The 15,091-nt window shown below is 38.1% G+C and overlaps 1 protein-coding gene across 4 annotated transcripts in view; it reads right to left on the bottom strand.

Annotated features, from left to right (window-relative positions):
* Positions 1-15,091, bottom strand: part of FAM193A (family with sequence similarity 193 member A) — a 44,420-nt gene that overhangs the window by 1,731 nt on the left and 27,598 nt on the right. For all 4 annotated transcript variants that reach the window (XM_027891397.1, XM_027891398.1, XM_027891395.1 and 1 more), the window contains 7 exons: positions 13,733-13,931; positions 12,185-12,457; positions 11,558-11,840; positions 9,749-9,935; positions 7,700-7,930; positions 5,004-5,844; positions 1,995-2,076 (listed from right to left, as the gene is read on the bottom strand). In XM_027891397.1, coding sequence (XP_027747198.1) covers positions 1,995-2,076; positions 5,004-5,844; positions 7,700-7,930; positions 9,749-9,935; positions 11,558-11,840; positions 12,185-12,457; positions 13,733-13,931 — 2,096 coding nt within the window. The remainder of the gene's footprint in view (positions 1-1,994; positions 2,077-5,003; positions 5,845-7,699; positions 7,931-9,748; positions 9,936-11,557; positions 11,841-12,184; positions 12,458-13,732; positions 13,932-15,091) is intronic.

Here is a 15,091-nt window from a genome sequence, read left to right as displayed (position 1 = left end):
AGTCAAGAAGAAAAGATGATGAATGAACAAACTATCAGTAAAAAGTATGAATTCAGTAGGCCTGGGCAGCTCACTGCCATGGAGGGTTACTAAAACAAGTCATGTTTTAGTTACCAAAACAAGCCTTCCAAGAATTACACTGGGAATGATTGAATTATAGAGAAACATATACGTTAAAGGTACCCTCATGGCACTAAGTACATGTTTTTCTCCCCTAAAACTGCATCAATCAGGGCTTTTCAGAAACCTTTTCTAAGCAGATATACATAAAAAAAACTGGACAGTCACACACAGTTCCTAACAGATGACAGTAAAGGAGTAGATTACACCAATCAGTGAATGAACACAAACCAGTCCACTTTAAAGTGCTAAGTCTTCATCTGGAATCACATTTGACGAGTTTATCTCCAAAATTCAACTACACTTCTCCAAATACAAGACACTGCTTCATTCATCCTACTGTGAGTAAATAACTGATGAAAAGAACTTTTCTATTTGCTACAGATACTGCAAACTTTAATGAAGCGAAGACTATTCCCTAACAAAGGCTTATGCTGTACCAACACCAGCAGCATCTAATACATGGGTATTTCACCTGTAAAACCTACATTCCCATCTAAAAAAAAAAAACACCTTTAATTGGCACCACTCAGAAAAATAAGTTTTGAGACTAAACACCGTGCACTGGTGAAAATTTCATCGTCTTGTACGTTGTAACTCTGTAAGTAATCAGGTACACACATTTTGCAGTAACATTAAGCAGCAGCTGTACTCTGTTGTCTGCAAGACCCAGACACACACTACATCCCAGGCACAAAGGTTATGAAAACTATAGAAATTTAGAAGAGAAATTAATACTGAAAGTCCTTGCTTAAAGAACTCATCCTTTAAACAAACAGCTTTTGTTGCTTTGTGAAACACTAATGTTGAATCCTGAATTATTCAGTTCAGAAAACTGAGTTATTTGTAACTTCTCACATTTGGCTAAAAGGCTCACTAAATGTACTCATGGGAAATTAGCACATCCAGCCAACATTAAAGAACAGAAATTGAGTGATTGTGTGGATTGAGTGGATTTCAGTACTACAGGAGAACATGTGCTACACTATTTAAACATGAGCTGTCTCCTCATATTTGAGGAATTTAGAAGTTACTAATATCACAGAATCAGAATATTCTGAGTAGGAAGGGACTCACAAGGATCGAGTCCAACTCTCAAATATGATGCATAAATGCACAGAAGGAAAAACTTTCACAAGGAAAGGTTCATTCTTTTACTGTCACTGTAGTGGGCCAGGTTGGTCTGAGCAATCTGATGCAGTGAAAGGTGTCCCTGCCCATGGCAGGGGTTTGTAACTAGATGGTCTTTAAGATCTCTTTCAACCCAGGCCATTCTATGATTGTATGATAAGCAACCCCTCTTAATGACTGGCATAAATTAATATCCCGCAGTTATACCATCTCTACTTTGTGTACAGAATTCCCAATAAATAGCTCCTGTAAACAAGGAAGAAAACCTTCCTGAAGTATCTGTTTGGAAATTTAAACAGTAAAGTTTTATTTGCTCAGCACTTAAAATGATGTTAGGTTCTTCTTTTCTTTTAACACTGATCAGTATTTGGTCTTTGTGGAAAATAAAGGAAATATTCAAGGAAACTTTACTTAAAAACAAAACAGGTAACGGAAAATATTCTGAAAGCCTCGATGAGAACCTGGGGGACACACAGATAATTCTGGCACTCATTTCTGTATTTGTGCTATTCAGCTATGAGCTGTGCCCACAGATCACAGCTCTGGTGATTGTTACAGTACTCAAAATGTCAGCTGTAACAGGATTTCCTATGTTACACCACAGTGCAACACAGCCTTTTCTGCCAGGAGCTAGTTATTAAATTGTGGGTTGGTGTGCTGGAGTTGTTTTTGTTTGTTTTACAACCATGACATATGGAAAGAAGCAACAACAAGTTTTATGTGTAGGGACTACAGCGCTTTACCTTTTAAAATACTCCACTTCTCTCTCTGTTTCATCCATTTCCACGCTGTCTAGATCAATGTCTTTGGGTAGAAACACATCATCTGCAAAGGAAAAAGGATGACACTACATTAAATTCCATGGGGAGGGAGGAAGGAGAGAGGAAGAAGCTGCATTAAAGATGTTTTTGGAAAACTGACTGAAACTTTGTAGACTATTGATTATTCATATTTGGCTGAATTAATACACATTTATCATTAAAAAGACACTTCTTAAAACCCCTATACTAGTATCTCTGCCCTGTCTTTAAGGAGTTACACAGGGAACAAGGAAGAGATTAATCAATAGTAAATTTACTGATTTCATTGCAAAAAGTTACCATAAACCTGGATATTCTCATGTATATACATGAGAATAGTGAAATTATCCAAAGGGCTCAATGAACTAGATAGCTGTTGCATGTCTGAAATTCATTGATCTTACTACTAAAAAGGTAGCTCTAGAAATATTTTTAAAACGGTATTTGCAAAGAAAAATACTTCAAGAATTCTGGGTTTCTATAGCTACTGTACTCCCTCTGGGACATGATCATCAGGCTGTGTCTGAAAGAGTTTAAGTCATGCTAGCTACCATCAGGATTTATTTTTCTTGAAAAAACCCCACATTTAATACATTAATATATGACCTGAATTTAGGCCTCAGCTATAGCAAAAAAGTCACCATAAAAGTCTCTTGGTATATTGTCCTATCTCAGTGTATGGTTCTCTTCTGTATTTTATAAAGAAATAAATCAGAAAGCATAATTTTTTTGTAGAAACCAATTAAAACATTTTCCTTTTGAAATTTCTTTTCTCACCACGTACTTACTCCAATCTCATTTCTAAAGCTGCTTCACAAAACATTCCAAAAAGGGTGAGACAAAGAAACTAACAAAACCCACCAAGTACACACCTGGACCTTAGAATCCTTGAGATTATGAGAATAGACAACAATTTTGTTGTTATTGCTATTCTAAAAACACTGCTGGTGGTTTAAAAGTTGCATGTATTTGCTGTTCAACTCACTCTGAAGAAGCAGAAGGCCCCCTAAACAGAGGGCTTCCCTAACACTCCTAGTTTTCTTCAGCATTTTAACAAGAAGTTAAAATACTCTGCCAGAATACATCTTTTAAAGAAATAGAGATCTCATCAAAAGCAATAATGTTCACTGCTTCAAGAGTTCATTTTAAAACTCAGTTAAAACCCCCTTGCTTTGTTACCCACTTTTCATGTTCTCTTAATTACCCGAGTTCTTGTATTTTTTCTCAGTTCATTTTTTGTATCTTTGCTAATTTTGTACATCAACCCCCTATGTCTTAAAAGAATTACAACTACATGAAAAAATGTGTATTACAGTATCTTTCTTGTAGCTCCAAAGTCAGAACTACTCAAAGTAGAAATCCAGTCTCAACTCTACAGAGAGCAGCACAACTCTCTCAGAAACATGTCTCTGTGTTTTTTCACACTTAAGCGTTAACTTTTGGAAATTTTAAGTATACTTGATTTAAGCAGAGAAAACAATGGTGGGAAGAGGACAAGGTGCAGGAAGGTACCTGCATTCTCCTACAGTAAATGCCCTCCATCACCACCACCCCCTTCAATATTTTCTCCTTCAAATGTCTCCAGTCTCCTCTTACTGCTCCCAGTTCTGGAGTTTTATCTTGCTCCCATCACTGGAGTACATTCTCCTTGGTGAAATAAAAAGGCCAAACCCCCAACACACTACAACACAAGAACTACAGGTATCAGAGAAAACGGTTCCATGCAATGGTTTCACGCTGTATTGCTGCTCCACTGACATGGAATGGAAACATTAAATGCAAGATTGAAGAACAAAGAATGGTGGGCTGACCCAACCCAACCATGAAACCACAAAAAACCAAAGCTGGGCTCTACACCCAGCACTTCCAACAACCACGAATTAGGTTTATATTTTTGTAACAAAGCTTAACACACAAATATTCTGAGATGCTGGCAGAGGCTGCCGAGGGATTAAGGTCTCCTACGCTGACGTGACTGCCACACGTTTCATTTCTGCACCGTTACCCCTCGGCTCCCAGGCGGTCCCAGGGGAACGAGCGGGTGCTCTGGGCAGATCGATATCCACACCACAGAACTGCCACCCCAAATGGCAGTCCCAGCAGGGACCAAGCACATGCAGGAATAACCTGATGCCTGAGAACGGCAGCTTAACTGATGAGCTGACAAAGCCAACCAGCCAGCGCTGCATGAGCCTCTCGGCTCTGGTATCAGCTGTTGGATGTGTTCAGGTAAACAAAAAATAAGCTGGAAATAAAATTTTTCAAATGTAACTTGCTTGAGTCAACTCAATCTCCTACAGTTTTATTCTATCAGATAAATAAAAAAAATCTGTTTATTAGGACAAGCTAAAACAGAGAACACAATATTATTAACTAATTAACATCCCACTGCAACTTTTCTCTTGGGCAAAAATAGTAAATTAGTTTTTTATTTACTTACCTGTTAATGTAATGAATATAAGAAAGGAATTATTTCCACTGAAAAAATGCATATTTATGCATGAATGACCATTCTTTGCCTGTAGAATCCCCTTATTTCTTTCTTAAAGAGTAAGGTCAACTTCATACCATATTGTACTATGCTGTATGAAAAACCACCTCACTTTTAAAGAAATTCAAAATGGATTTCAGAATACTATTGAATTAAATTACACGTTTAGTTAAAGAAAGATAGGCTTTCCAGAAGACTGGCTTTCTTAACTGACAACTCAACCCCCCCTCCAAAACCTGCAGTGCATGCTAGTTATTTTATTTTTGAAAACATCCTACACCTCTTTCCTAGAACACTATCCATCTCTTAATTGTTACAATTCTGATGACTTGAGTTTTCCTGATACCTGTTTCTCAAATTTACACTGGCAGGAAGGCCTGAAGATAAAGACGTCAGACTTCTGGATTTAAATGGTAACAACAAAAAACAGCCCAAGTTCTTCAACTTTCTTACACACTTACCAATGGAATTGTTGACTTTGTCCCCTTTTTTCTTCTTGTTTTTCTTGTTCTTGCCTTTTGGTTGAGGAGAATCTGCAAGTATTAGCTTATTATTTTGCTGCTGTTCACTTGGTGAAGGGGATTCACTTGTTATGGGTGCTTTCTCTTCCTTTACGTGGTTCAGCTGCTTTTTGTTGTTACTGTTTAATTTCTTATCATCCTTTTTAGGTTCTGCAAGTGTTGGGAGCTCTGCTGCTTTTGCTTTGGATTCTATTTGGTTTCTGGTTTTAGCCTGAATCTCAGCTGCTTTGGGGGATTCAACAGGCTTTTTCACTTGCTCAACACACGATTTGTTTATCTGCTTTAGTTTCTGTTTGCTGTTTCCTTCTTTATGTTGATGCATAATATCAAGCAGAAAAGAGAGGGGCTCGTGCTGCTTTACACTGCCCTCTTTCTGATAGAGCAGCTTTGAGTCTCTAGTGTTTACACTGGACAGTTCACAGCCTGTCTCTAGAACTGGCCTCTGCTCTGTGTGATTCACGTGTCTCGACAGTGAACCGGAGGAGGTTTCAATCTTTTCTGATTGTTCAAGTGTACCATTCTGAATGTCTTCGGGGTTGTTTGGGACAGGTTCCTTCACTGCCTGGCAGTTTCGAGTGAGCACGTCCACCTTCTGGCAGTCCTTACTGGGTCGTTCTTTCTTCTTTTTCTTCACAGCCCGCAGCTGCTGAAGTTCTTGAAGGCGCTGTAATTCCTGTTTCAGCCTCTCTTCTTCCTCTTCCTCGCGCCGCCTCTGTTCCTCAAGCAACTGGTGATGCTCCCTCTCCCTGGCTTCAGCTTCCAGTCGAGCTTTTTCTTCAAGCTGCAAATTAACAGGAGGTTTACCGGATGCGACAAATACTTTGGAAATTTAAAGTTTCAGGAATTATGACTTTTCTCTACGAATGTTATAAATTGCAGGATGTGAATATACGAACATACTTAATCCACAAGTCTGCAGAGCAAGCAAATAACTACACAAAATTTGTCCTTTTAAGCACATTAAAAATCCTTTCTATATTTCCATTTTCTATGTTTCTGTAACTCATTTGACTGTTGTTAATACCAACTGCTGATCTTCTCTTTGCTACTACTAAGCCTAACGTCATATCAAAGCTTTCTATATCCACAAAAACCTGCTGAAAACAAAACATTCAGCTTCTTTCTCAGTGACTGTGTTTATTATTAAGGTAACTCAGGTTTGCATCAGGTTGTGTCTTTTACCTCTTCTCTTGCTATGGCAGCAGAGTTGCTCTGTTCCAGTGTTCAGGAACTTTAGGAAGAACAATCATTAAAAGCATGCACTAAAACACTAAGCACGTAATAGTTATATTCAACGTTGTCAAAAACACTAAGGATGGCAAAGTTTTCTGTTGTCAGCCGTAAGTTCATTAACCAAAGCAAAAACACAAGGGATTTTTTCCAGTCATTACTGCCAATGCCTAAAACTCTGCTGTGCAGCACTGAACTTGCATCATTTGCAAAATGAAAGGAAGTCATACACCAAGAACAATCACAACCATTTATTTTCTTGCACATTTAGAGGTTCCTGTATGGCATTGATTTTTCAGTTATGGAATTAATGCAAAAAACCCTGTGAGAATCTGCTTTTTATGCTCGAAGTGCATTGCAAGAGGAAAGTGAATTTTGCATCTGAGTTTTACAAAATTAATTTTATTTATAAATAATCCACTAAGCCTTCAAGATGCTGAACAGTGCTACAACATGAACCTAAGGAATCTAGCTAGTGAACATTAGGTCTTCCAACCTAATTTAAAAAAAGCAGAAATAGTACCAGAAGGAAATCCACAAACAAGAAAATATTTACAGTGTGCATAACACACCAGACTTAAAAAAACAATCAGCAACTGATCTCATTGGGCCTTGAACTTAAACCTAAAGTTGATACCTGAATTGCAGTAAGAAAAGCAGATGTCCTGCTTCTTCCAACTAAAAAAACCACAAAAAAACAAAACAAATTTACTCCTTTAACTCAGCAAATAATATCTTCAAAAAATAATTTCACTGTTATACATTGGAGTTGTTTAGAAATCTTTCTTGTCAATTTTCATTTGAAAGCAATCTGTAGTTTTTTTCTTCTTTGCCTCCTCTCTGCAGTTTGCCACTTCACTCCAGCTTGGGATAACCCTTTGTGTCGTCACATGGCACGGCACTCAACCTCTGTCAGACAGGACAGCAAGGTGTTCAGTGCCATCACTCTAAAAATATCAAACCTCAACTCTTCCTCTCTCATAGAAGTACTGACCTATTTCCCTGGCTTCATACAGAGATACTTTACCATAATCATTATCCCAATATAGAAACACTGGCTTTCTAACTTCCCCCACTTTTAAATGTCAATGCTACAAAACAACAGAATTCTTAACATGTCTGACACTCAGAATTAACCTCCTTAAGTGTGGGAAATTCCAGTGTAAAGCTGACTAGCACCGAACACATGGCAATGACACTGTGAGGAATATTCCCTGTCTACTGCCAAAACTCCTTAGGTAGCATCAGAACAGGCAAGCTGGCTGTGTGGAAACAAAACAGGCAGTGTACCATAACTATACAGAAAACACAGCATTATTATAAAGCCAGTGTACAGTGACATACTTACAGAGGGTGCACAGATTCAAAAACATGGGGTCTGGGATAAATGTACTTTTATGTCTTACCTTTCTTTGCTTATGTCTGGCTCGCTTGGCTGCACGAGAACTGCTTACTGGTTTGGTTTCAGAGCTGTTTATAAATTGTAGCAAGTCTTCCACCTTTCGATGGTCAACAACACTTTCCCTTTCAGAGATCTGATCTGGCTTCTTGGGCTGTTCTTCTTTCCTTTTTGTTAAACGTAAACGAAGTTTTTCTCGCATCTCTGCATAATTTCTACTGGTTGGTGCAGCTGGAGGCTGAAGGACACAAGACAAAAATGTAGTGGCCAAATGGAAAAATGTCACTGACCTAATACTTTTGAGATTTTGGAATTTTTGAGAGTTTCAAGTAATGTGGAAGGTCCAAACCTGACTATCAAACTCCTCATTGTTTGTAGGTGCACCTAAAAGTGAATCTGACAGGCAACAGACCTGTCAGACTTGGTGCTGGCAAGTGAACTACGTTTTCCAACTGAAAGAATGGCTGATCTTGAGGAGGATCACATGAGTGAGAGGACAAAGAAATTTTTAAAAGCCAGAAGAGAGAATTTCATATTCTTCTGTGATTGGTACACCGTATCTGAGAATTTGAAAGGAGCAGACATTTGCTGTTTTTTATTTCCTATGAAGTATTTTTCAGAGTTTGGGCTACACAGGCCCCTGGGCTATAACTGTGAAAGGGCTGATTATCCTGCTCTGTGCCAGCATCCCCTCCAGCAGAGTCACATCAATAACTCCACACTGCTGCAAGTGGAATCCTTGCATCACATTTTGTATCTGTATTCCCACCCACTGCTCCTGCCTTTCAACTCCCTCATTCCTCCTCCCCTCCCGATGCCTTACCCTCTCCCCTCCTGTACTGGACCTGGTGCCCATCTGTTCGCAGCTACACCAGTTCAACTCACTAAACCAGCAAAACAAAGCCTATTAACTTAAAAATCCTGCAGCACTCTGCCACTTCAGCAAAATGAACATCTTACTGTGCCATCAGGTAACTATCAAACACAGATAAACCATGGACGTTGTGGGACCATGCAAGGAGAAATGGCATCCCCTCCCTGCCCCTTTCAGCCACAGGGGCTTTTCATTCACTTCAAGCACTAAGATGAAACTGCATTTGATGCAATCCATGGCCTATAAACCGAGCGTTTATTTCAAATGGGAAAAATGCCAGCGACTTGAATTCTACTACTGAGCTGATTATTAAAACAGATTATACATAGATTTACATGTAAAGAAAAAACTAAATGTGGCAACTTGATAGCTTTTAGCATTTCATTTGTGCAAATGAAAATATATATTTACAAGACTTCGCTAGACGTGTTACTGATATGAAGTTAACTTAAGGATCCTTCACATAAAGTGTAGAGTATTAAAATAAAGAACATAACTTGCATGCATTAGAACTTCATAATTTCTTCAAATCATCCTTTAAATACAAGTCAGTGTCTATCAAAATACACCAGTAAAGAAAATGGTTTGTAATTTTGAAAACAGTGAAAATGCAGTTTGGGTTTTCCTTGGATAAAAATACAATTCAATTTTCCATGGCCTACGTTCTAGGTAAGAACAGGTGTTTTTTTCCTTTTCCTTTTTTTTGGCTTTTTTTTTTAATCAAGTTTAGGTGAATACTTCAAGGATTGGTATTTTTACAGATGGGAGAATGGCTCATAAATTGCCACAAAGATTTAAACTAATATCCTATATAAAGTGTACTTTCACTCAAACTCATCACATTTATTATAATTACAGTACTACAGATGAGTGCATGAATTTTGTGAAGTTATTGAAATGGCTCAATAACCCTGTTTGCAGTTTCAGTCAAACATGGTATCTATTATCCAAGTCAGTTGCTTCCTAAATCTTTTAGTCATTTTTATTGCTCTTGAATGCTTTCAACTGGAAAGGTTTGTTTCAATTCTTCATTTCAGAGGAAAATTACTTTCTGACTCCTTTTACAACTTCTCTTGAGTTCCGATGCCACCCCCTTAGTTGCAGTCTGATAAATCACATGTAATCAATGATGAGTAAGTGACAAAAAAGAAAACAAAAGCAATTTAAAATACAACAACTTACTCCTCCATGGCCGAAGAACTCACAGTAACAGCAGTCACAGTATTTTCCTTCCTTCTGATTTGTGGACGTTGAGGTACTGGAGCTGTGCTCTGAACAACTATCTTCATCTTGGCTCTCCTCTCCATCGTACTGTTGATGATCATACGTGTTACTGTTCTCACAGCGATGGCCCTCACAATCAGGATCACTATATTAAATTAAGAAAAAGCTTATAAAAACTCTAATGATAATACATAAGGTATTTGAAAAAAAAACAAAAACAAAAACAAAACCAAGCCACCAACCATAAACATTTACATGAGCATCTACCAGGAACAGTGATTCTCAAACTGGGATATCAGCCACCAGTGACGTACCCAACCTTAAAGCCTTCATCCACTAGTTTGCAAATGGAGACATTCCAAATGGTTTTGAAACTGCTGCCCATCTCGTCACTTGTGGTCTGAAGAAAGTCGTGCAGTTGCAAATACCCTGGTTTTAGATTGATTCGCAAGCTCTTGACTTAAATAAAAAACCCAAGGTCAGCTAAAACCAAAATGTTCCCATTACCCTGTTTGCAACTTTATTTTGAAGGGGAAATACTAGTATTTCTCTTCAATAAGCATGTACATGGCAGTGGATTTCCTCCAGTGCTCTGTATAACTGTGAACCCAACATATATACTGTCCAGTTCTTCTAAAACTGATGTAATTTTTCTTCAAAAGAAAATAGTATTAAAAAAACCACTCAGCTTTCTAGGACCAGCGTTTTCTTGTTTATTTTAGGAAGGTGAAAACAGGCCATAATCTGTCTTACCTACAAAATATATATAAATCTTCTTTCTAACCTCACTTCCCCCTCCCCAAATGCCATCACCGCTTCTGGGTTGTCTGCCAGTTCATTATTTTACAAACTAAAAATATCACATTAACACCTGGAGATGATGACAACAGCTGGCTATTGTGTTCAAGAGCCCATATTCAGTTCTCTCCCTTCACCAGGTAGGAAAATTTCTTTACAAAATTGCAATAATTTCTCAAGTATGAAACAATAGTTACTTATTTTGTGACACCATCAAGGAAACTAGTTGATAACAGAGATAAGGGCATTTTTAGAAGCATTTCAGGCATGCAGTTACCAAACTCTACCTAACCCTTGCATCTTCCTCTGAAAACCTATAGTAGCCAGGAGACTACATTCACAGCATCCACGATCACAGCCCTCCAGGTCACAGAGCCCTTACAGCAATGACTCAGCTGCTTTTCTGCCTCCACCCTCCAGACACATCAAATAGCTGGCACCACTGTCAGTCTTCCACAATACACAACACTACCAGAAGACAGTTCCACCAAACTCCTCCCAACCTCCAAGACCTCTGACAGCCTTTATAGATCACATCCTTCCACACCATAAGCACTGGATAAACGGAGGGTCTGATAACTATGAGGTCTGTAGTGCCAAAATGACAGAAAACTGGTACATTATACAACAGGTTTGTGTCTCAGCAGCAGCAATCACTACTGGCAATGACAGAGTAAAAGAGAACAAAAAAAAAGGGGGTTGACTTGTATATCCCCAGGTAACATTTCTAAAAGTGAGCAAACATTTGGTTTTAGGACTCTTAATTCAGTAACTGGACTCTGCAGTGGAAATCATATTTGTGAAGTCTCACACCAAGTTGCATACTAAGTGTCTGTGCTCATTGTCACTTGCTAAACACACAGACAGCTCTTCTTTCACACTACAACCAGTGGCTAAGGAGAAAAGGTATCTGTATTTTCATTTCCCTTCTACTGTAAAAACCAACAAGAATAACCACACCAAGCTTACCTGCAGACACTCGGTGGGGCACTTGCAGAGCTGTCTGTGGTTGAAGTAGGAGGTGCAACTGTAGTAGGACAAAGACCTGAATGAGGATCCACAAATCCAGGGGCTGTTGCAGCAGTTTTGGGGAAAGAAGGAGCAGCAAGGTTTGGAAGATGTGGTGTAGAGGCTGGAGACAGTGCAGCAGGAGACAGTGAAGGAAGGGATGCTAAACTGGTAGGACTATTTCGTGGTGCAACTGGTGCAGAATGTCTATGGTCCTCTTTATTAATATTGTGGAACACTTCACCTAAATTGGGGGAAAAAAAAGAAAATGCTTACAATTAAAAATAATTAATAAGTCTCCATTAACTACCCAAACAATCATACAAAGTGCTGGATGTTCTCAGGTTCTATAAAAACCAGCAATATTTAAACACATCTCTATTACCAGTTTCAAACCCTAACATCAAGGTCTTTCACAAACTTATTTAATCCAGGACTACAGAGACCAGCTCAGGAGTAACAACAACAGCAATTAATGAAAATCGTCAAATATAACATTACTAAAATAAACACACCCACAAATCTTTATGGTTAGCTAAAGGTACTCGAGCCAGTTACTGAAGCTGTGTGTGGATTGCACATCCTCACCTATTGATGAAGGTCTCTTGGATGATACTTTGAATTGGTTGCTGCTTGACTGCACCGTAGTTGCTGTACACGAGACAGAAGAAGTGGCAGAAGAGGTTGCCATGACAACTTTATTAGCTTCCATAAAGGCATCCTGGAAATTGTACAGACATTTCTTCTTTGCAGCATTTTTTTTCTCTTTGCTGTCAGTAACTGCTGTTGTTTCATTGCTAGATGTAGTAGGAAGTGCTTCGGGTCTTATTTCTGAGAGTGCTGGTGCTAATATATCACTCCCTTCAATTGAAACACACACAATAATTCAGAATCACAGAGTTACAGAATTGTCTTTGTGGGATTTAGAATTAAGCATTCAATAATTTAGAAGCAGACAAGCAAGGATATATTTTGGTAGTGCTGGCTTAGTACGATTACTGAAGGGAATCCTCCTTTCCCCCTTCCTCCTCCCCAAATAATGGAGATGTAACAAAAAGTGCTGTGAAGTCACAGAGCAGAAATCACAAACCTTGAAGTTACAATTGTAAGAAGACTACTAAATATGTGTTAACAAGTAGCAAAGATGCTACAGATATCTTCATCCATTTATAATTTAAAAACTAAAACTGGACACCATTTTATATGCTAACTCTATAAAATCCTAATATCTGAAGTCCAGGTTAGCCATGCAACACTTATAACCACCAACAACATGTCCTTTTACCAATACAACATGATAAATCTTATCTTTATTTATCTGACATTCCAGTTAACTACAGTAACACCTTTGTGACAGACCTTCCACCCAGATGGGCCACCACCCATCTGCTGGAACAGCTACCCGTGACTACACTGGTAAATCTATCCTACTGAGGTGGTTTTCTGGATGTTTTTAATGCCTCTCTTTTTAAATATCACTGCAGTAATCTGACACAAGTTAGCAGCAGATCAGTCCGAAAAAAAAGCCAAAACACAATCCCAAATTTCCTTTCTCATACAAGTCAAATAAAATAAAAAAGGTATTTTAGTATTTGCTGTGACGTGAATGGGAAGTTTTCTCTCTCTCTGTAATTTCTGTTTTATTCTCTTTCACTTTAACCATTTGTGTTTCCAAAGGCTTTCTGGCTTAAATTAATCTCTTTCTTGATTTATGTCTCTGTGAATGACAATGCAGTTATCTCAGTGCATTACAAGAAGTAGGATGTAGTAGTGTGTTACCAATGCTCTTAACTAGCCTGCAGAAACAGGGCAGGCCTTTGTGGCAGAAGTCTAGGAGTTATTTAACTTTGCCCTTGTTTCCCATTTCTCTACAGTCCTAAACTTCTGAAGACAAACATAACTCTACAATGACCACAGATGAAAGATAGCATGCCATTCTTTTGCCTTTACCATCTTCTCCCCAGTACATAAGAATTTATTTTTCAATTTTCAGCCTCACTGTAGTAGAAGTGGCAGCAAATCTGCCACAATCTCATCTTACAAAACCATGACGATGAAACCAACCATTCCTGAAAAAAAACCCCATAAAACACAAGGCTTTTAACTAGTCAGTGTGAAGTAGTAACAAACCCTCACCAGGAATTGTGTCAGGCAAAAATGTAGCAGGATTCCAGTTCTTGTCATTCATCATCTCTGAACCCCAAAGACTTATAAATTTAGAGCTATTCCAATCTGGAGTGCTCCCAAAACAGCTTGGATAAATATGATCTTGGAGAGATGCATTGAATACTTGATGCTTGTTTGTATGATTCTGAACTGGAGCTGGTGGTAATGCCTACAAAAATAAAGAGTATTTTCCTCGTTAATATTCTGTTTGCTTACACAGTCGCTCCAACAGCAATAGTCAAATCACAGTGTTTTAATTGTGAAAAGCATTATAAAAAGCATAATAAACAATATTTCCAAGAATGATAAAAAACCTGATTTGTTGATTATTACTGCAGATAATATATTACAGATTGTATGTAATGTGTATGTTTTATACTCAAAAACACTACTTTTAGATACAGCTAACTGATGAATACAAAACATCCAAATCTCCAAAAGTACTTGTGTTAATATGCAATTAAAATCAGTATTTGTATGAATGTAGAACTTGTCAGTAATTACTACCTTTCAAAGCCCAATCTGCCTAAACCAATCCTCTCTGACACGACAATCATTACCACGATAGACAATTGCAAAAAAGGGATTACAAACACTTCAGCACTGAAAATAAGGGCAAGAAAAAGAGAAACAAAACACAAAAAACATAAAGTTGATTATTTTCTTCTGCTTTTTTAATCTCTAAGTATCAACAGGTTCCTGACTTAAAATTAACAGGCAAAGAATAAACCCTTTTATTTTAAGAAGCAACTGGAAAAAAAAGGGGGGGGGGTACACACTTTCTTCTCCTATAGAGGCAAGTTGTTCTGGCTCACCCCAGTTCTTCTGGCTGTGAAACTGTTATTCACATTCTAAAATGTAACTTTCTCCTACAGACCTTATGCAATGTAAGCATTATATTCAATTTCTGCCTCTTTTAAGAAAAGTCAAGGAAAAGCAAGTTTATTCTATTTTTGCACTATATTTGATGCAATGAAAAGCTATGCAGAAGTAGATACAGATATTAAAAATACCAGTTGAGTACAATGACATTTCAGACATGAAAGCCTAAACACCTGTAGCCAAAGAAATTCCTTATATACGCAGTCTCATTTTTTTATACAGAGGGATTTTCATTATCTGACTAATGGTGAAGGTGGGAGGGGCTGGAATAACCTGCATTAAAGAAAATCCATACACATGGGTGCAAAAAAACACTTTAGAGGGTTTCAGAAGAACAGTAGTGGTTGTTGCTGGCACACTGCAACAAATGAAGGGACACTGGTAAGACAGGGAAAAAACAAGTGGATGTTAAGGAGGACAGTAAGAGTCAGTAACAGTCATCTTGGT

This window comes from Empidonax traillii, unplaced genomic scaffold (genome assembly GCF_003031625.1).
Source record: "Empidonax traillii isolate 1590-97213 ecotype Southwest subspecies unplaced genomic scaffold, ASM303162v1 scaffold321:size1084243, whole genome shotgun sequence".
Classification (NCBI taxonomy): domain Eukaryota; kingdom Metazoa; phylum Chordata; class Aves; order Passeriformes; family Tyrannidae; genus Empidonax; species Empidonax traillii.
Note: the sequence above shows the minus strand (reverse complement) of the source record. Positions and strands in the feature narration are given on the sequence as shown.